This window comes from Heterodontus francisci, chromosome 3 (genome assembly GCF_036365525.1).
Source record: "Heterodontus francisci isolate sHetFra1 chromosome 3, sHetFra1.hap1, whole genome shotgun sequence".
NCBI lineage: Eukaryota > Metazoa > Chordata > Chondrichthyes > Heterodontiformes > Heterodontidae > Heterodontus > Heterodontus francisci.
Genome location: NC_090373.1, coordinates 198,290,966 through 198,312,743, shown reverse-complemented (window position 1 = coordinate 198,312,743; position 21,778 = coordinate 198,290,966). Strand labels below are relative to the sequence as shown.

General features: G+C 43.4%; 1 protein-coding gene across 4 annotated transcripts in view; it reads right to left on the bottom strand.

Moving 5' to 3' along the window:
* Positions 1 to 21,778, bottom strand: part of LOC137366035 (inactive tyrosine-protein kinase 7-like) — a 583,411-nt gene that overhangs the window by 357,711 nt on the left and 203,922 nt on the right. Inside the window, exons 1-2 of one of the 4 annotated variants that reach the window (XM_068028158.1) lie at positions 19,392 to 19,606; positions 15,886 to 15,933 (exon numbers count right to left, since the gene is read on the bottom strand). The exons of 2 other annotated variants lie outside the window; for them this stretch is intronic. In XM_068028158.1, the coding sequence (XP_067884259.1) occupies positions 15,886 to 15,933; positions 19,392 to 19,431 (88 nt within the window). In that variant the 5' untranslated portion in view covers positions 19,432 to 19,606. Of the gene's footprint in view, positions 1 to 15,885; positions 15,934 to 19,391; positions 19,607 to 21,778 lie in introns of those variants that run through there. One more of the 4 variants, XM_068028159.1, reaches the window with a different exon arrangement.

Below are 21,778 nucleotides of genomic sequence, written 5' to 3'. Positions count from 1 at the left end.
TAGCTGTTTTAGCAGGCTTAAAAGTGGATAAATCCCCAGGCCCAGATGAGATGTATCCCACACTGTTACGTGAGGCAAGGGAGGAGATACCAGGGGCGCTAACACAAATTTTCAAATCCTCTCTGGCCACAGGAGAGCTACCAGAGGATTGGAGGACAGCGAATGCGGTACCATTATTCAAGACAGGTAGCAGATAAAGGCGTGCTCGGGTGGGGAAGAAGAACCCGACCCGAACCACAGCGGACCGAAGCCCGATCCGGCCAGAGTCCCTCCGATTTTGCCCCGAGCCCATCCCCGACTCGACCCGATTCGTCCATCCCTTTACTTACCTTCCTGAAACTGAACCTGCAGGAAACTGCAGCGCATGCGTGATGACGTCATAGTGATGTCACTCGCCCACTGCACAGACTCAGTTTCCTCCCGGACTCCCAGCTCAGGTAAGTTTTTTTAATTTCAATACTAACCAGCAGAGCACTTACCGTGCACGTCCGGCCCGACCGGACAGAGCCCGAAAGCCAGACCCGGAAGAGGGGCCCGACCCGACAAGTCGTCGGGTCCCGACGGGTTTGGGTCAGGTTGCAGGCCTTTAGTAGCAGGGATAAACCAAGTAATTACAGGCAAGTGAATCTAACATCAGTGGTAGGGAAACTATTAGAAAAAATTCTGAGGGACAAGATTCAACTCCACTTGGAGGGGCAGGGATTAATCAGGGATCGTCAGCATGGCTGTGTCAGGGAGAGATCGTGTCTAACTAACTTTATTGAATTTTTCAAGGCAGATGTGTAGATGAGGGTAGGGCAGTTGATGTAATCTACATGGACTCCAGTAAGGCTTTTGATAACCAATCTCCCATGCAGGACCTTAAGGTGGTAAGAGCCGATGGGATCCAGGGCAATTTGACAAAGTGGATCCAAAATTGGCTTAGTGGCAGGAGGCAGAGAGTGATGGTTGAGGGCCGTTTTTGAGTGTGGAAGCCTGTGACCAATGGTGTACCACAGGGATCGGTGCTGGGACCCTTACTGTTTGTAATGTGCATTGATGGTTTAGACGAGAATATAGGAGGTATGATCAGTAAGTTCGCAGATGATACAAAAATTGGTGGTGTTGTAAATAGGAGGAGGAAAGCCTTAGATTACAGGATGATATAGATGAGCTGGTAAGATGGGCGGAGCAGTAGCAAATGGAATTTAATCCTGAGAAGTGAGAGGTGATGCATTTTGGGAAGACTAACAAGGCAAGGGAATATACAATGGATGGTAGGACCCTCGGGAGTACAGAGGGACCTTGGTGTACTTGTCCATAGATCACTGAAGGCAGCAGCACAGGTAGATAAGGTGGTTAGGAAGGCATATGGGGTACTTGCCTTTATTAGCCGAAGCATAGAATATAAGAGCAGGGAGGTTATGATGGAGCTGTATAAAACGCTAGTTAGGCCACAACTGGAGTACTCTGTACAGTTCTGGGCACCACACTGTAGGAAGGATGTGATTGCACTGGAGAGGGTGCAGAAGAGAATCACCAGGATGTTGCCTGGGTTGGAGCATTTCAGTTATGAAAAGAGTCTGAAGTGCTAGGGCTGTTTTCCTTAGAGCAGAGAAGACTGAGGGGGGACCTGATGGAGGTATTCAAAATTATGAGGGGCATTGATTTATTTATTTATTTTAGGTTAGAGATAAAGCACTGAAACAGGCCCTTCGGCCCATCGAGTCTGTGGCGACTAACAACCACCCATTTATACTAACCCTACAGTAATCCCATATTCCCTACCACCTACCTACACTAGGGGCAACTTACAATGGCCAATTTACCTATCAACCTGCAAGTCTTTGGCTGCAGGAGGAAACCGGAGGAAACCCACGCAGACACAGGGAGAACTTGCAAACTCCGCACAGGCAGTACCCAGAATCGAACCCGGGTCCCTGGAGCTGTGAGGCTGCGGTGCTAACCACGGCGCTCCCTAGGATATCTAGGATAGATAGGAAGAACCTTTTTCTCTTAGCGGAGGGGGTCAATATTCAGGGGGCATAGATTTAAGGTAAGGGGCAGGAGGTTTCGAAGGGATTTGCGGAAAAGGTTTTTCACCCAGAGGGTGGCTGGAATTTGGAACGCACTGCCTGAAGAGGTGGTAGAGGCAGGAACCCTCACAACATTTAAGTAGCTAGATGAGCACTTGAAACGCCATAGCACACCAGGCTACAGGTCAAGTGCTAGAAAATGGGATTAGAATAGTTCGGTGCTAGCACAGACACGATGGGCCAAAGGGCCCGTTTCTCTGCTGCATAACTGACTCTAATATGTAACCCCCTACACCAAGAGCTTTTATTTTCCACAATAATCTTTGATGTGGCACCTTATCAAATGCCTTCTGGAATTCGAAGTACAGTACATCCCCTTTATCCACAGCACATGGTACTTCTTCAAAGAACTCCAATAAACTTGTTAAACATGATTTCCCTTTCACAAAACCTGTTGACCCTGCCGACCCTGCCTGATTACCTTGAATTTTTTTTTAGTGCCCTGCTATAACGTCTGTAGTAATAGCAAACATTTTCCGTAAAACAGATAAGCTAACTGGCCTGACGTTACCGGCTTTCGGTCTCCCTCCCTTTTTGAATAAAGGGATTAAATTTGCTATTTTCCAATGTAATGGTACCTTCCCCAAATCTACGGAATTTTGGAAAATTAAAACTAAGGCATCAACCATCCCACTAGCCACTTCTTTTAAGACCCTAGGATTAAGTCCATCAGGACCCAGGGATTTGTCAGCCCCCAGCTCCAACAATTTGTTCAGTACCACTTCCCTGGTGATTGTAGTTTTCCTGACTTCCTCCTCCCTCCCTTCCATTTCCTGATTTACAGCTATTTCTAGGATGTTACTTGCATCCTCTATGAAGACCATTGCAAAATACCTGTTCAATTCATCTGCCATCTCATTATCCTTTATTAATTCCCCAGACTCACTTTCTATAGGACCAACGCTCACTAAGTCTTTTCTTTTTTAAATATCCATAGAAACTCTTATTGGCTTTATATTTCTCAACAGATTTCTCTCATACTTTAATTTTCCCCCTCTTTATTAATCTTTTACTCATTCGTTGATTTTTAAATTTGGTCCAATCTTCTGAACTGCCACGCATCTTTGCGCAATTACAGGCTTTTTCTTGAAGTTTAAGGCTATCTTTAACTTTTTTAGTTAACCATAGATGGTGGGTCCTCCCCTTGGAACTTTTCTTTCTCGTTGGAATGCATTTATTCTATGTGTTCTGAAATATCCCTTTAAATGTCTGCCACTGCATCTCTATTGACCTATCCCTTAACCTGGTTTGCCAGTTCACTTTAGCTAGCTCTGCTTTCATGCCCTCATAATTGCCCTTATTTAAGATTAAAATACTAGTCTTGGACCCAATCTGCTCTCCCTCAAACTGAATGTAAAATTCAACTATTATGATCGCTGCTGCCTCGGGGCACATTCACTATGAGGTCATTAATTAATCCTATCCCATTGCACAGTACCAGGTCCAGTATAGCCTGCTCTCTGGTTGGCTCCAGAATGTGCTGTTCTAAGAAACTATCCCGAAAACTTTCTATGAACTCCTCATCTAGTCCACTTTTGATCATCTGATTTTTCCAGTCTATAAGTAGATTAAAATCCCCCATGATCATCACTGTTCCTTTCTGACAGGCATCCATTATTTCTTCCTTTATAGCCCATCCTACCATGTGGTTACTGTTCGAGGGCCTATACACCACTCCCACAAGCGACTTCTTGTCTTTATCATTTCTCGTCTTGACCCAAACAGCTTCTGCACCCTGATTTCCTGAATTTAGGTAATCCCTCCCATTAATTAACACAGCCACCTTTTCCTAGCTTCCTGTCCTTCCTAAATGGACTGCAGCTCCCCACCACCTTCTCGAGGTCAATTAGGGATGGGCAATAAATGCTGGCCTAGCCAGTGATGCCCACATTCCATGAACAAATAAAAAAAGTCATGTACCCTTCAATATTCAGGTCCCAATCTGTCATCCTGCAGCCAAGTCTCTCTGTTATGACCATCAGACTTATTTATTTCTATTTGCGCTCTCAGTTAATCCGTTTTGTTTCGAATGCTACGTGCATTCAGATGTAGACCATCCCAATGGTACAGCCTCCACTTTCCTCAGTACTGGTGCCACATCAGTCTTTGAGCCACGCATTCATTTCTCTAATCTTATTTGCCCTATGCCAATTTGCATGTGGCTCAGAAAATAATGCAGAGATTGTCTAAGGTTCTGCTGCGTGATTTAGTGCCTAGCTCCTCATACTGACTATGCAGAACCTCTTTCCTTGTCCTGCCTATGTCATTGGTACTGTTACAAGTGCTTCCTTTTTTTTGCGAAATTATGAGGATCTGTGTGGTAAAACTGGCAAAAGCTTCCATCGATACTGGAATATAGTGTTTTTTTTTTAAACAAGTTATCAGAAGGTCTATTGGACTGAGCTTATCAACAACAGTTACTGGAAGAATCAAGGAGTTCTAAAAACAAGCCCTTACTGGAAGGCACCTGTTTTCAGATAATTACCCAGCAGGGTTTTTTTTGGACTTTTGTAAAGATATTTACAAAGAAGTGACAGGTCAAGATTTATAGGGGTCAGGAGGCTTGACTCCCAAGATGTTTTTAGTTTCCCTTTGGACAGGCAGTTGGGATATGGACAATAGTTTGAAAAGACAGTTGGAGAAAACCTGCCAGGAGAGCAAACCCCACCTCAGCTTTTTCCAGATCTTTGAAAAGGCTGCTAGTTTCCCATCTCAGAGAAACTCTGAGAAGCAAGTGTAAGAAACAGACTGAAATTGTTGCTACATTTTTCCTGGAAAGCCTGCCCAAACTGATCTTCAACGTCGCCTGACTAGAACTGTTCTGGGAAGATCCCAGTGACAGCCGTCTACGCGGGATCCAAACCAAAACAAAGGACATCTAACATCTTTCCATATCTTTTCTTTTTCTTCAAGAATAAAATATTTGGCCAAAGTATTTTTTTTTGTCATAGAGCTCTAAAGAGTAAATCTCTTTTTTTTGGTTTTGTGTGTGTGTGTGTGTGTGTGTGTGTGTGTGTGTGTGTGTGTGTGTGTGTGAGAGAGAGAGAGGGATAAAGTAATAGGAACTTTCATATTTCAATGTGTGTTAATGTATTGCATTGTTACTGGTTATATAATAAACTGATAATTTTTTGTTTATTAAAGAAACCTGTTTGGTGTATTTTATTCTGGAATAAAAATAGTCTATGATTGACCGTATCACTCACTGGGAAGAAGTTTAAATATATGTTGTGACCTGTGGAGAAATGGAACTAGAAAAACAGTGCACCCCTCCCTCCTTGGTCATAACAGTACCTACATGATCCACAACGACTGGATTCTCCCCCTCCCACTAAGTTCCCCTCCAGCCCTGAGCAAATATCCCAACCCTGGCACCAAGCAGACAACACGGCCTTCTGGACTCTCGCTCTTTTTTATATCGTAGCAATCATACATTAGTATTGGCAAACACAATGAAAAAGGAAGAGAATCTCAGTATTTAAAAAGGATCTCTCTGGTTCTAATTAGGTTTTCAAAAGGACAAAGCATCAGGAATTTGCTGGTTTGCACGCCAAAGTCTGTACAAAAGCCACTATGTCCGATGAACATTCAATACTTAAGACTATTAAAATGGCAATTCCATATTTGAATTAAGGAACTTAGAATCAAGTTTTAGAGTCATAGAGTCGTACAGCATAGAAACAGGCCCTTCGGCCCATTGCGTCCATGCCGACCATAATGCCTATCTATACTCATCCCACCTACCTGCATTAATTCCATATCCCTCCATGCCTTGCTCATTCAAGTACCTGTCCAGATGCCTCTTAAATGTCGCTACTGTTCCTGCCTCCATCACCTCCTCAGGCAGCTCATTCCAGACACCCACTATTCTTTGTGTGAAAGATTTACCCCTTTGATCCCCTTTAAACCTCCTCCCTCTCACCTTAAATCTATGCCCTCTAGTTTTAGTCACCCCTACCATGGGAAACAGACTCTGGCTATCTACCCTCTCTATGCCTCTCATAATTTTATATACCTCTATCATGTCCCCTCTCAGCCTCCTTCGCTCCAGAGAAAACAGACCCAGCCTATCCAATCAATCTCTATAACTCAAGCCCTCCAAATCAGGCAACATCCTTGTGAATCTTTTCTGCAATTTTTTGATAATTAATTTCTTCCCCAGACTAAATTCCTACTTTTCTAGTTATTTCAGTTACTTAGTTTTAATTATTGGATAATTTAACAAAACGTTATGCAAAAACGCCTCTGAATTACCATCGAGTTGTGAACCAACAAAAATTCTAACATCTGCTATTTGGCAATGCATCTCATTAAAATAACCTCGATGTCAAATATACCCCACTTCCTCTGTGAAGAAACAGGATATGGCCAATTAGGGAACAAAAAGGAGATCGTTTTGAGGAGGCAAGGTGGCATAGCTAAGGTACAAAATGAGTACTTTGCATTTGTCTTCACCAGAGAAGAGAATGTTGCCAATATAGCAGTTAAGAGGAGGAGGCAGTCGCAATATTTGGTAGGATAAAAATTGAAGAGGACGTACTAAAGGATTGGAAGTACTCAAAGTGGCAAAGTAACCAGATCCGGACAGGCCACTTCCTAGGTTGCTGAGGGAATTGCAGGCCAGTCAGCATAATGTCAGTGGTGGGGAAATTTTGAGACGCAGTCTGTGAGAAAATAATTGGCACTCGGAAGACAGCACAGATTCATTCAAGGCAAATCGTGGTTCAGTAACTTGATTGAGTTCTTCGATGAAGTACCAGGGTTGTTGATGTGTGTATGAACGTTCAAAGGGCATTTGATAAAGTACCACATAATAGACGTTAGCAAAATTAAAGCCCATGAATTGAAGGGACAGGAGCAGCATGCATACAAAATTGGCCAAGGGCCAGAAAGCAGAGTAGTGAACATTTTTTTCTCTGGACTGGAAGGAAGTTTACAGTGCTGCTCCCCAGCAGTTGGAATTAGAACCTCTGCTCTGATATACATCAATGAATTGGACTTGGGTTTACAGGCCATAATTTCAAAGTTTGCATTTGACACAAAACTTGGAAATGTATTTAACACAGCGGCAGCAGTGAGAGTGCGAACCAGGGGGCAGCTGGGAAGGTAAGTTTCAGTATAAAGTACTTGGCTAGCGATTCGGCAGCTTGGGGAAAAAAAAGACTGAAAAAGTGACGTCACAGGAAAGCTGTGACCTGATTGGCTGGTAGGGAATCTATACTGAATTTGAAAATAAAACTGATAAAAATTCATTAAAACACTAATTAACTAATTAATTAGAGTAACTAAACCAGAGGGAGGAGATTACTGTCTTTAGACAGCATTTAATATTTATTGTAGAAATCTAGCACTCGGGACCACATAGTGAAGTGTAACATAATTTAGTAAGGATTTAATAAGTATTTATTTATTTTATATCAATTAACTGATTAGTGATAGAAATGTCAGTTAGAGGGGTGAAGTGCTTCTCCTGTGAGATGTGGGAAGTCCGTGACGCTTCCAACGTTCCGGACGACTACATCTGCAGGAAGTGTACCCAGTTGCAGCTCCTCACAGACCGCATGGATCGGTTGGAGCGGCAACTGGATGCACTTAGGAGCATGCAGGTGGCGGAAAGCGTCACAGACAGGAGTTTTAGACAAGTGGTTACACCCAAGGTGCAGGCAGATAGATGGGTGACCGCTAGAAGGGGCAGGCAGTCAGTGCAGGAATCGCCTGTGGCTATCCCCCTCTCTAACAAGGATACCGTTTTGTATACTGTTGGGGGGAATGACCTATCGGGAAAACAGCAGCAGCCAGAGCAGGGGCACCACAGTTGGCACTGTTGTTCAGCAGGGAGGGACAAAGCGCAGAAGAGCAATAGTTATAGGGGACTCTATAGTCAGGGGCACAGATAGGCGTTTCTGTGGACGTGAAAGAGACTCCAGGATGGTATGTTGCCTCCCTGGTGCCAGGGTCAAGGATGTCTCTGAACGGACAGGAGGCATTCTGAAGGGGGAGGGTGAACAGCCAGAGGTTGTGGTACACATCGGTACCAATGACATAGGCAGGAAGAGTGATGAGGTCCTGCAGGGGGAGTTTAGGGAGTTAGGTAGTAAGTTAAAAAACAAGACCTCTAGGGTTGCAATCTCTGGATTACTCTCTGTGCCACGTGCCAGTGAGGCTAGAAATAGGAAGATAGTGCAGCTAAACACATGGCTGAGCAGCTGGTGTAGAAGGGAGGGTTTCAGATATCTGGATCATTGGACTCTCTTCAGGGACAGATGGGACCTGTACAAGGAGGATGGGTTGCATCTAAACTGGAAGGGCACTAATATCCTGGCTGCAAGGTTTGCTAGTGTCACTCGGGAGGGTTTAAACTAGAGTGGCGGGGGGGTGGGAACCAGAGCAGTAGGACAGCTAGTGAAGTAAATGAGGAGGACATAGTAAATAAGGCCAGTAGGACTAAGAGGAAGAGCAGGCAGGGAGATGTTGTTGAGCACAGCGGGACTGGTGGTCTGAAGTGCATTTGTTTCAATGCGAGAAGTATAACAGGTAAGGCAGATGAACTTAGAGCTTGGATTAGTACTTGGAACTATGATGTTGTTGCTATTACAGAGACTTGGTTGAGGGAAGGGCAGGATTGGCAGCTAAATGTTCCAGGCTTTAGAAGCTTCAGGCGGGATAGAGGGGGATGTAAAAGGGGTGGGGGAGTTGCATTACTGGTTAAGGAGAATATCACAGCTGTACTGTGGGAGGACACCTCAGAGGAGTCATGCAGCGAGGCAATATGGGTGGAGCTCAGGAATAGGAAGGGTGCAGTCACGATGTTGGGGGTTTACTACAGGCCTCCCAACAGCCAGCGGGAGGTAGAGGAGCAGATATGTAGACAGATTTTGGAAAGATGTAAAGGTAACAGGGTTGTGGTGGTGGGTGATTTTAACTTCCCCAATATTGACTGGGACTCACTTAGTGCGAGGGGCTTGGATGGGGCACAATTTGTGAGGAGCATCCAGGAGGGCTTCTTGAAACAGTATGTAGATAGTCCACATAGGGATGGGGCCATTCTGGACCTGGTATTGGGGAATGAGCGTGGTCGAAGTTTCAGTGGGGGAACATTTCGGGAGCAGTGACCATAATTCCATAAGTTTTAAGGTACTTGTGGAAAAAGATAAGAGTAGTCCTCGGGTGAAGGTGCTAAACTGGGGGAAGGCTAATTATAACAATATTAGGCAGGAACTGAAGAATTTAGATTGGGGGCGGCTGTTTGAGGGTAAATCAACATCTGACATGTGGGTGTCTTTCAAACGTCAGCTGATTAGAATCCAGGACCAGCATGTTCCTGTGAGGAAGAAAGGCAAGTTTGGCAAGTTTCGGGAAGCTTGGATAACAAGGGATATTGTGAGCCTAGTCAAAAAGAAAAAGGAAGCATTTGTAAGGGCTGGAAGGCTAGGAACAGATGAAGCACTTGAGGAATATAAAGACAGTAGGAAGGAACTTAAGCAAGGAGTTAGGAGGGCTAAAAGGGGTCATGAAAAGTCATTGGCAAACAGGATTAAGGAAAATCCCAAGGCTTTTTACACGTATATAAAGAGCAAGAGGGTAACCAGGGAAAGGGTTGGCCCACTTAAGGACCGAGATGGGAATCTATGCGTGGAGCCAGAGGAAATGGATGAGGTGCTAAATGAGTACTTTGCATCAGTATTCACCAAGGAGAAGGACTTGGTAGATGATGAGCCTAGGGAAGGGTGTGCAGATAGTCTCAATCATCTCATTATCAAAAAGGAGGTGGTGTTGGGTGTCTTGCAAAGCATTAAGGTAGATAAGTCCCCAGGGCCTGATGGGATCTACCCCAGAATACTGAGGGAGGCAAGGGAAGAAATTGCTGGGGCCTTGACAGAAATCTTTGCATCCTCATTGGCTACAGGTGAGGTCCCAGAGGACTGGAGAATAGCCAATGTTATGCCTTTGTTTAAGTAGGGTGGCAAGGATAATCCAGGAAATTATAGGCCGGTGAGCCTTACGTCAGTGGTAGGGAAACTATCAGAGAGGATTCTTCGGGACAGCATTTACTCCCGTTTGGAAACAAACTAACTTATTAGTGAGAGACAGCATGGTTTTGTGAAGGGGAGGTCGTGTCTTACTAATTTGATTGAGTTTTTTGAGGAAGTGACGAAGATGATTGATGAGGGAAGGGCGGTGGACGTTGTCTATATGGACTTTAGTAAAGCCTTTGACAAGGTCCCGCATGGCAGACTGGTGCAAAAGGTGAAGTCACATGGGATCAGAGGTGAGCTGGCAAGATGGATACAGAACTGGGTCGGTCACAGAAGACAGAGGGTAACAGTGGATGGGTGTTTTTCTGATTGGAGGGATGTGACTAGTGGTGTTCCGCAGGGAGCAGTGCTGGGACCTTTGCTGTTTGTAGTATATATAAATGATTTGGAGGAAAATGTAGCTGGTCTGATTAGTAAGTTTGCGGACGACACAAAGGTTGGTGGAGTCGCGGATCATGATGAGGATAGTCAAGAGGATACAGCAGAATATAGATCGGTTGGAGACTTGGGCGGAGAAATGGCAGATGGAGTTTAATCCGGACAAATGTGAGGTAATGCATTTTGGAAGGTCTAATGCAGGTGGGAGGTATACAGTAAATGGCAGAACCCTTAGGAGTATTGACAGGCAGAGAGATCTGGGCGTACAGGTCCACAGGTCACTGAAAGTGGCAACGCAGGTGGATAAGGTAGTCAAGAAGACATTCGGCATGCTTGCCTTCATCGGTCGGGGCACAGAGTATAAAAATTGGCAAGTCATGTTGCAGCTGTACAGAACCTTAGTTAGGCCACACTTAGAATATTGCCTGCAATTCTGGTCGCCACACTACCAGAAGGACGTGGAGGCTTTGGAGAGGGTAGAGGAGGTTTACCAGGATGTTGCCTGGTCTGGAGGGCATTAGCTATGAGGAGAGGTTGGAAAAACTCGGATTGTTTTCACTGGAACGACAGAGGTGGAGGGGCGACATGATAGAGGTTTACAAAAAGTTATGAGCGGCATGGACAGAGTGGATAGTCAGAAGCTTTTTCCCCAGGGTGGAAGAGTCAGTTACTAGGGAACATAGGTTTAAGGTGCGAGGGGCAAAGTTTAGAGGGGAGGCGCGAGGCAAGTTTTTTTTTTTACACAGAGGGTGGTGAGTGCCTGGAACATGCAGCCACGGGAGGTGGTGGAAGCAGATACGATAGTGACGTTTAAGAGACATCTTGACAAATATATGGATAGGATGGGAATAGAGGGATATGGGCCCCGGAAATGCAGAAGGTGTTAGTTTCGGCAGGCATCAAGATCGGCGCAGGCTTGGAGGGCTGAATGGCCTGTTCCTGTGCTGTACTGTTCTTTGTTCTAAGATATAGACAGACTAGTGAAACGGACAGACGCATGGCAGATTAAATTTAAAAGCAGAGAAGCATGAAGTGATGCATTTTTAAATCTGAAGAATGAGGAGAGGAAATGTAAACAGAATGGTACAATTTTCAAAGGGGTGAAGAAACTGAGACCTAGGGTGTACATACACAAGTGTATGAAGGTAGCAGAACAAGTTTAAAAAACTATGGGATCCTTGGCCTTATTAGATGAAGAGAGCAACAAAGTTATGCTAAACCATTACAAAATACTCATTGGGCCTCAGCTAGAGTATTGCATCCAAATCTAGGCACCACACTTTAGGATGGATGTCAAGGCCTTAGAGAGGCTACAGAAACAATTTACTAGAATGGCATCAAGGATGGCGGACTCCAATTACTTGGAGATTGGAGAAGCTGGGGTTGTTCTCCTTCGAGCACACAAATTTAAAAGGAGATTTGGAAGACATTCAAAATCATGAAGGGTTTTGGTAGAGAAAGAGAAACTATTTCTCGGGCAGAAAGACTGGTAACGAGACTACACAGATGAGCAAAAGAACCAAAGGCGACAAAAGGAAAAACAAATTTACATAGTGGCGGTGGAAGAAAATTCAATAGCAACTTTCAAAAGGGAATTGAACAAATACTTTGAGGGGGGGGGGGAACTTTCAGGGTTCTAGGGTTCTGACGAAAGGAACTAATTGGATAAAAGTAAAATACTGCAGATGCTGGAAATCTGAAATAAAAACAAAGTGCTGGAAATACTCAGCAGGTCTGGGAGCATCTGTGGAGAGAAAGAAGCAGAGTTAACGCTTCAGGTCTGGTACCTTTCACCAGAACTGGCAAAGAATAGAAAACAATTAGGTTTTAAGCAAGTGAAGGTATGAGTGTGGGGGAGCGGGGTTGGGGGGGAGGTTGGTGGAGAAAAGAGGGAAGATTTTATGGGCAAGAGAACAAAAAAGGTGTGTGATAGGGCAGAGGGCAGGAGAGATTAAATAACAAAGATATCATGGGACAAAGGCAAAGAGTGTAAATGCTTCTGGTGAAAGACAAAGCATTAGTCCAGAGAGTATGTTAATGGCAGAGTAATGAGCAGCTCTGTCCAAAAGCCAGAACATGAAAAACAGGCACATGGTTTAAAAAAAAAATTAAAAATAGAATAGAAAGGCGGCTAGTCATGCTCTGAAATTGTTGAACTCAATATTGAGTCTGCAAGGCTGTAGAGTGCCTAATCGAAAGATGAGGTGCTGCTCCTTGAGCTTGCGGTGATGTTCACTGGAACACTGCAGCAGGCCAAGGACAGAAATATGGACAAGAAAGCAGTGGCAGGGGGTGGGGTGTTGCTGCTGCAATGGCAAGCAACCGGAAGCTCAGGGTCATGCCTTTAGACTCAGCATAGATGTTGCGCAAAGCAGTCACCCAATCTATGTTTGGTCTCCCCAACATAAAGGCGGAGGCGACTGCATTGTCATCAGCGAATACAGTATACGAAATTGAACGATGTACAAGCAAATCACTGCTTCACCTGGAAGGAGTGTTTGGGACCTTGGATGGTGAGGAGAGAGGAGGTAAAAGGGCAGGTATTACACCTCCTGCGATTGCATGGGAAGGTGCCATAGGAAGGGGACGAGGTATTGGGGGTGATGGAGTGTTAACTAATTTGATAGCTCTTTCAAAGAGCTTGCACAGGCAAGATGGACAGAATGGCTTTTCATTCTATGATTCGATTGTGAATTATAGCAATGCGAGAGATCTGGAATGCATGTCCAAAAGGGTGGTGGAAGCCGATTCAATAGTAACTTTCGAAAGGGAGTTGGATAAATACTTGAAGGGAAAAAAGTTACAGACCTTGGGGAAAAGAGGAGAATAAGACTAGTTGGATAGATCGTTCAAAGAGCTGGCACAGGCACAATGGTCTGCATCATGCTAAGATATAATATAAATTTGACTCTAACAAAGGTCTATTGAATGGTATTACTGAATCTGGTAATTACCCTCCAGTTATCTGTGCAGATTTCAGTTTTCAGTCTGCATGACCTCATTTTAAAAGGTTATACAAATTGAGTAAAGATTAATTATTCAGAAACCATAGAAAATGGTTAATAAAATACATTGCAGTAACTGTTCTGGAAAAAAGTTACCAATAGATTCCCTTCCCTTGAACAGTTTCTCTTCCATCCTTTAACTATCCCATCACCTTCCATTTTCTCTTGTTCTCCACCCATTCTCCACCACCCCCACCACCCAGAGTTTATCTTTCCAACTCATCTCTCCTGTATATTTCTCTTTATACTAAGTACGTTTACAGAAATTAAAAAGCTGGCAATCTTACCAAGATGACAACTAAAAAGTACCTGGTCAGAGGGGGATCTGGGCCAGGTTAAAAAGTTAAGGTTTTAGTGGCAATGGTGCTGCCATCACACCTGGAAGGGACCAGTGGATTCAGAGCTATGACTGGTAGCGGTGTGCTGAGATCTACCAAAACATCGATGAGAGAGAAGCTGGGGGCACAGTCCTGAAACTGGGAGGCCTCAGGATTCATGGTTGGCAAAGAGTGTAGCAGGATCCAAGATCCAAAGCTGGAGCAGAAGTGCGGGTTGGGAGAAGTGGGCATGCTACTGGCAGGGGTGAAGTACAAGCTTTAGGCTCAAAGGCAGCAAGGGTTGAGAGGGATTTGTTTGATTGCATGTTTGATTTTGGGGGGGACAGGAGAAAAAAAAAACATGGTCATCATTCAAGTCAGACACACACAGAGCAACACAACTACAGACCAGTAACACAAGTTTTAAGAGGGCACATTGAGAACCAGAACAGGCTTGCCAAATGCTGTTCCTGCTGATGAAAGCAGGAAAAATGCTCAGCAAATTAATTCATGCTGATAACTTACAATTACTATGTCTTTAACAAAGAAATATCCTAGCGTTTCACAAATGGGCATAAGGAAATGGACGTCAAGCTAGGAAGAGAAATATTACGATGTTTTGAGAAGTTGCTTTTTTTCATATGATGGTGGAGAAAGAGGTAGTGAAATTTATGGGCAAAACTCTAGATAGTAGGAACAGGATTGCTAAATTTTCTGCCATCCTAGGGAAAGATGCATAGAAGTCAGTGCAGGACTTGCTGCTTTGTGTCCTTATGCCAATTCTTTTCTCCAAGCCGACATGAGCTCAATTTTGTTAACCAGCCTTTTATGTGGTACTTTGCCAAACACTTGAGGTGGGGCAGAGATGGGCAATTTACAGGAGTCAAAGTAAATTACCTTGGTAATTGATAGTAACTATGGTAGGAAACATGAAGCTGCAAAATTACTGCACTATCCTGGAACTACTTTGAGGGAGGGATACTGGAGTGGACCATGTGGTGGGCAGGGAGAGTACTTTGAATAGGAGAGCTGGAGCACTGAGGTCATGTGGAAGGCATATGGTGGGGCTGGGGAGACCAGAACAAAGTTTTGGAAGAAAACAAGGGAGAAAAGACACATAGGACTGATCTGCAGTGTTGCCTGCGGTTTGCATGCGATATGAGTTACAGGTTATTACAGTATTCCAAATGTTATAGGTGCAAACTAAATATAGACAAATCTAACTTTCAAATGTGCTGGAAATAACAATAATGAAAATGAGGGCCTGTTAAACTGAACCATTAAACCATTACTTTCTTTGGCCTCCTTGTCTCGAGAGACAATGGGTAAGCGCCTGGAGGTGGTCAGTGGTTTGTGAAGCAGTGCCTGGAGTGGCTATAAAGGCCAATTCTAGAGTGACAGGCTCTTCCACAGGTGCTGCAGAGAAATGTGTTTGTCGGGGCTGTTGCACAGTTGGCTCTCCCCTTGCGCCTCTGTCTTTTTTCCTGCCAACTACTAAGTCTCTTCGACTCGCCACATTTTAGCCCCGTCTTTATGGCTGCCCGCCAGCTCTGGCGAACGCTGGCAACTGACTCCCACGACTTGTGATCAATGTCACAGGATTTCATGTCGCGTTTGCAGACGTCTTTAAAGCGGAGACATGGACGGCCGATGGGTCTGATACCAGTGGCGAGCTTGCTGTACAATGTGTCTTTGGGGATCCTGCCATCTTCCATGCAGCTCACCATTACTAAAGCACAAGTTATGTGAATTGCAGGATAAAATGCATCTGCGTTAGTGTTCAGTATTGAGAAACACTTGAAAAGGAACAGTCTCCAGCAATTTAACAGCATGAAACACACAGTTAACAAGATATACCACACTGGACTCACCCTCAAGATGTCCCACTCAATCTGCATTTAGTGAATTAACCCCCTTGAAGCTGGCACTTGTCACTAATTGCTTCTTTGCTCATTAAGGAACCTCTCACTGATGAGGACAATAACAAAAACATACCAGCATGAGATTGTTTTAAACAAGCTGTGTTCCCACCACAGTTTCACATCCTGTGTCAATTAACAGCCACAATACAAACCTTTAAGCCCAGACCACTGCCACATGGAAAATGCCTCCCTCAGTCTCTCTGCAAGAAAGACATACAGAACAAACCAGAGAACAGGGTCAACAGGAAAGTTCAGGGTTTGTCAAAACCTCAGTATTTAATACAGCTAGTGACCGACCACCCAACCCTCTAAAAACCAGAAGGTTGGTCGTGGCAGAAACAGATATTTTTTAAAAATGTAGTTTTGTTCTGTTTCAAATCTCCCCCATACCCCGAGTCAATGTGATAAAGCTATCAGAAGCAATCTGGAGACAGTATATGCTTTGGTTGTAGCCAATTAAGGGCTGATCGTTAAGTATTTATTTAGGTTTAAACATAAAATAGTCTTCAACTATCATTCCTTTTATTCCATGGGCCCAACTTTGCTGGAAAGCTTATTATGTCGCACTTCATCACAGTCCATATACACCACTTCAACCTCGTTCTTGTCATCTTTGTTACCTCATGAAAAAGTTCAATCAAGTTGGTTAAATCTGTGCTGGCTTTCCTTAAATAATATACCCTTATCCAGTGACTGAATTTTGTCTCAAATTATCATTTCTAAAAGCTTTTCCACCAATGAGGTTAAACTGACTGGCCTGTCATTGTGCAGTTTATCCTGACATCCTTTTTTGAACAACATTTTGCATTCCAGTAATCTGGCACCACCAAGAATTGGAAGATTGTGGCCACAATTTCCACCCTTACTTCCTTCAGCATCCTTGGATGCATTCTATCCGGTCCTGGTGGCTTATCAAGTACAGCCTGTTTTTCTAAAGTTTGGAGGAATTCAAATTGAGTAAGGAAATATGGACACACATGAGTCAGCAGCTTTGCAGGGGTCAGGAAGGTTCAAGATTGGGTGGCAGCTTGCAAGATCAAAGACAGGTTTTTGGAGAGAGGGGTTGTAACAGATTTTGAAAGGGAAGAGTGTGCTCGAGAGAGGGACCATTTACAATGCCAGGTAATGTGTGGACCAGGGACCTAAATTGGATGCTCACGTGTTTAAGACGACAGAGGTTTGAGGAAACAGGAGTTAGGTCTCAAACAAGTTCATCCTGGGAAAAAGCATAGGGAGGGATGGGAGGGAAACAAGACAGACAGCGGTCAGGGCTAGGGCAAGTACTGGGGGAGAAACATAACGCTTTGTGGGAGAAGAGCAGGGAGTAGAATAAGTAGAATAGACATCTATATGAATAGTCTATCTTAGTGACAAAGAAACCCTTGAACTCTTTGCATTTGTTGATAGAGGTGAGGGTGGAAGGATATGAAAGAGGGATTTAAGGGTGATTAGTAATGTAGAAAATGAGTTGAGGTTATCTTTGATCCCTGGGATAACCAAGGGTAATGGGCTGTTTTGACAGAACAAAATGGGACCTGGTAGTGTTTGATGCAATTCAGTCAGATCTGATGATGCAACACAGATTGGTAAGCTTCTCACTGCTTCTCTAGTTATACATCTCTCCCTATGACCCTAGAGACCACCAGTCTATTTCATAAGAGAAGCCATTTAACCCATCTAGCCCACTATCGATATTTAGTTCACCACCAGCAACCCCTGGTTATAGCGCAGAATGGGAGACATTCTCCCTCCACAGTCTCCTCTTTATGGAGATGATGATAATTCTACAGGACTTCACAAAGTGATAACCATGCCCAAGTTTATCCCCCCTTTTCCAGACTAATTTTTACCGGTTAAAATGTGACTTCAACTAACGCTGAAGTGTTCTCTCCTGTTGAGCATTAACACACACTAAACATTTTGGCCTAATTTGATGCATGATATTTCCTTGTGAAAATGGGCTCCAGATGCACTTCCTTAAAGCCTTGCAGCTATCTCAGTTAATGAGCAGTGCTTACAGATTACAGCACATTCAGCAGATGTGGTTGAAGGCTATGAAAGGGAACAGTACCAGGGAAATGAAGATTAAAGACATATGGCTAAATCATTTTGGAATACTGTATTTACTGACTATTGCTGATCCTCCAAGCAGGTCACCAAAATACTGGCATCCAGAACACTATTTGATGCCCATTTCACATCCTTAAGGAGCTTCTTTATCCTTTCTCCTCTCCATTACACCCCTTGCCCAGCTAATCTTAAAGAAACATTTTTATAAATGGAAAATGAAAAGTGCACATTCATGTTTAAAGGAGCGGCTGAAGGATTTAGATGTGGAGTAATATGTCTCAAAGGCCATAGATCCAGAGATATTAACATTCAAATCTATACTTCAGCATTAGTAAATGTGCACACTCCACAGATATTTTAAAGTGAATCAATGACCTCACAACCAAGAAATGGAGTCACGATTTGAATGCATTTAATTTTGAGGCATTAAAATGGAAAGTTTGCAGAAATGAGTGATTTCTGGTGTGCTGCTGACAGTCCAATAGGTCAACTGTGAATCCATATATTGCACATCAGGGATCAGAGCCAATTTTTAACTAAATCCATATCTTCTGCAATTATTTGAAGTAGAACCAAGACTGAAGCTTTGACCGGAGTGCTAAAAGTATTAAAAGTAATCATCAATGGAATTTTCTTGTTTTGCTGCTCCACATCTCTCTGCACAACCTTCAGGCCAAGATAATGGATTACTTACTCAAAAGCCTTGTCAATATTTGTTCAGTAATAATTGCCCAGGGGTTCAGCTGGGGGCAATTTAAAATTTCCCTGCTAAAGACTCAACATTCACACCATATAAGCTACAACTCATGGTATGACACACTGGAGATTACACAGTGTGTCCGAACCTTACTTCCCCCAAGAGTGCGGATATTAAAATGTTAGCTGTTTTAATTTGAACAGAATTTACATCGTTAAAACAAATGTTGAGGCTGGTACTTCAAATACCAATAGTGAATGAGTTGTGATGAGCATGAAGGGTCATTTACACACTTGCACAATTTATCATAGCTCAAGTTGAAACTCCTCCCTTATTAAGAGTACTGCCACTGATCAATTAATATTCAGGTTGTTTAGATTTGCATACTTATTCTCAAATTCTGTTTGGAAATGGTTTATGTAAAACATGAAAGCCTTCAGGACCTAAAACAGAACTTGCATTTACGTACAGCAGGGTCTTATTTCCTCAGAATTTCACAATGGCGCAGTGGTTAGCACCGCAGCCTCACAGCTCCAGCGACCCGGGTTCAATTCTGGGTACTGCCTGTGTGGAGTTTGCAAGTTCTCCCTGTGTCTGCGTGGGTTTTCTCCGCGTGCTCCGGTTTCCTCCCACAGCCAAAAGACTTGCAGGTTGGTAGGTAAATTGGCCATTATAAATTGCCCCTAGTATAGGTAGGTGGTAGGGGAATATAGGGACAGGTGGGGATGTGGTAGGAATGTGGGATTAGTGTAGGATTAGTATAAATGGGTGGTTGATGGTCGGCACAGACACGGTGGGCTGAAGGGCCTGTTTCAGTGCTGTATATCTAAACTAAACATTAAAAAAAAGTGTTAGGCCAGTTAAGTAACAAATCACAGCCAAACGCCTTACCAGTTCTCATCTCACATCCACACTTGCACATTTCCAACATGGGTTGTTACGCAGCAGTAAAGAGTAGGAATCCTGGCTTATTTCATCTTCCCAATTCAAGTTTAATGAAGCCAATTGTAGAGCTTCACGGCTATTCAACTGAAGTCAGCAAATTCAGCACAGACCAGCCATCAAATCTGGGGCTTTGCTCGTCTGCATTCCTCATGACTTATTAGGAGAGCATACAGGGCACCTTTTGAGAAATTTCTTCATCAGAATGACAGTCAAATATCAATAGCTTTTATCCAACTGAAAATGAGACTGCAGTTCAACTGATCCTTTAGCTACACACGCCTACCCACAACAAAGATTGTGAAAAACTACTCCTGTAATTGAAATAACTGAACATTTAGTGATTTGACCACTCTGCTCCAAATAAATTTAATTGTATAAACATCTTAAAGTAGGATGTTTGAAATGCAACTCTGAACTGAAAAGCTTACACACACAGTTTTAAATAAATAAAATGCTTCCAAAAAACCTAGACGTCCTTCCATTTTTCCACTGAAACAGTTTGTAAAGGAGGACAAAGCCAAGTGAAGATAGTTCTTTCACTTTTGTTACTCAATTCTCTCTCCCTGAGCGGAATTCATTCAAGGCTTACTCTGGGTTCAGGGCACTTTTATAGGCAGTTTAAATGAATTATTTGCAGAAGGTAACAGACAAAGACAAACCTGCCATCCGAAGTGAAGAGCACTCTAAACAGTAAAAACTTGCATTTGTACTGTTCCTTTAATGTATATTGAACAAAATTCAACACAAACACATGGGGGGGGGGGGGGGGGGGGTGGCGGGGAGAAGAGAGAGTGCGGCCTAGAGGTAATGTCACTGGACTAGTAAACCAGCTCAGGCTAGTGCCCCGGAGACAAGGGTTTGAATCCCATCACAGCAGATAGAGGAACTTAAATTCAATGAATAAATGTCTGGAATTGAAAGCTAGTGTGCTATGAATTAGTTGTAAAAACCCATCTGATTCACTAATGTCCTTTAGGGAAGGAAATCTGCTATCCTTAACTGGTCTGGCCGACATGTGACTCCAGACCCACAGCAATGTGGTTGACTTTTAAGTGGCCAAACAAGCCACTCAGTTGTCAAAGGCAATTAGGGATGAGCAACAAATGCAAGCCTTGTAAGCGAAGCCCATATCCCAGGAAAGAATAAAAAAGGATTGAAGAGAGCAATGAAAAATATAAGCAAAATCGGAAGGAGCAAACAGGAAAGGTAGGAATACATCAGGTTAATATAGAAATAAAAAAAGTTAAGCATGTTTAACAGCATGAATAAGGGGGGAGAAACTGGGTCTGGTTATAAACAGGGAGAAGAGTGAGCTATAAGGAACAAGTAATCAGACAAAAAAATGAAGGTAAATGAGCTAGAAACACCCATAAAGTTCACATATTGCAATACTCAGTGAGGGAAATACTGGAAGAATTATAGGCAATTACATCACAAAGATGGATTTCATACAGTACAGAGAAAAACAAATTTCTCAGATTATGAAATTTTGATGAGTCACAGAATATCTACAGGAAGAGGCAGCTTTGCAACATTAGTCAAGAAGGAATATATGCCATCAAGAAATAGATTCCTTCATTATTACATTTCAGGGTTCTGTTAATGTGGATGTGTACGAGAGGACTGGAGAGTGGCCACTGTAACACTCACTTTCAAAGTGAGACTGCTATAACCTGAAGGATAGTTATATCATCTGTGCTCACTGACCCACAGTGACTCAGAGTGTAGCAACACCTGAATTTTACAACTCTCCTCATTTTAAAATCCCTGCAAGGCCGGTCTCTCCCTATCTGTGTAACTTCCTTCAGCCTTACGACCCTCCAAGATATCTGTGCTACTCCTATTCTGGCTTCTTGTACATTCATGATTTTAATCGCTCTACCATTGGCAGCAATGCCTTCAATTGCCAAGGCCCTAAGCTCTAGAATTCTCCTGAAAGCTCCCAAAAGGAGGAAAGAGTGGTAGCAAGGAGATGTTCAAAATGCTCTTTAAAATCTAACACTTTGACCAAGCTTTTGGTTACCTGTGGCTGTGTCAAATTACATACAAACATACGAATTAGCAGTAGGCCACTCAGTCCCTCGAGCCTGCTCTGCCATTCAATAAGATCATGGCTGATCGGATTGGAACCTAAACTCCACATTCCCGCCTACCCCCAATAACCTTTCACTCCCTTGATTATCAAAAATCCATCTACCTCTGCCTTAAAAATATTCAAAGACTCTGCTTCCACCACCTCGAGGAAGAGAGTTCCAACAATTCATGACCCTCAGAGAAAAAATTTCTCATCTCTGTCTTAAATGGGCAACTCCTTATTTTTAAACAGTGACCCC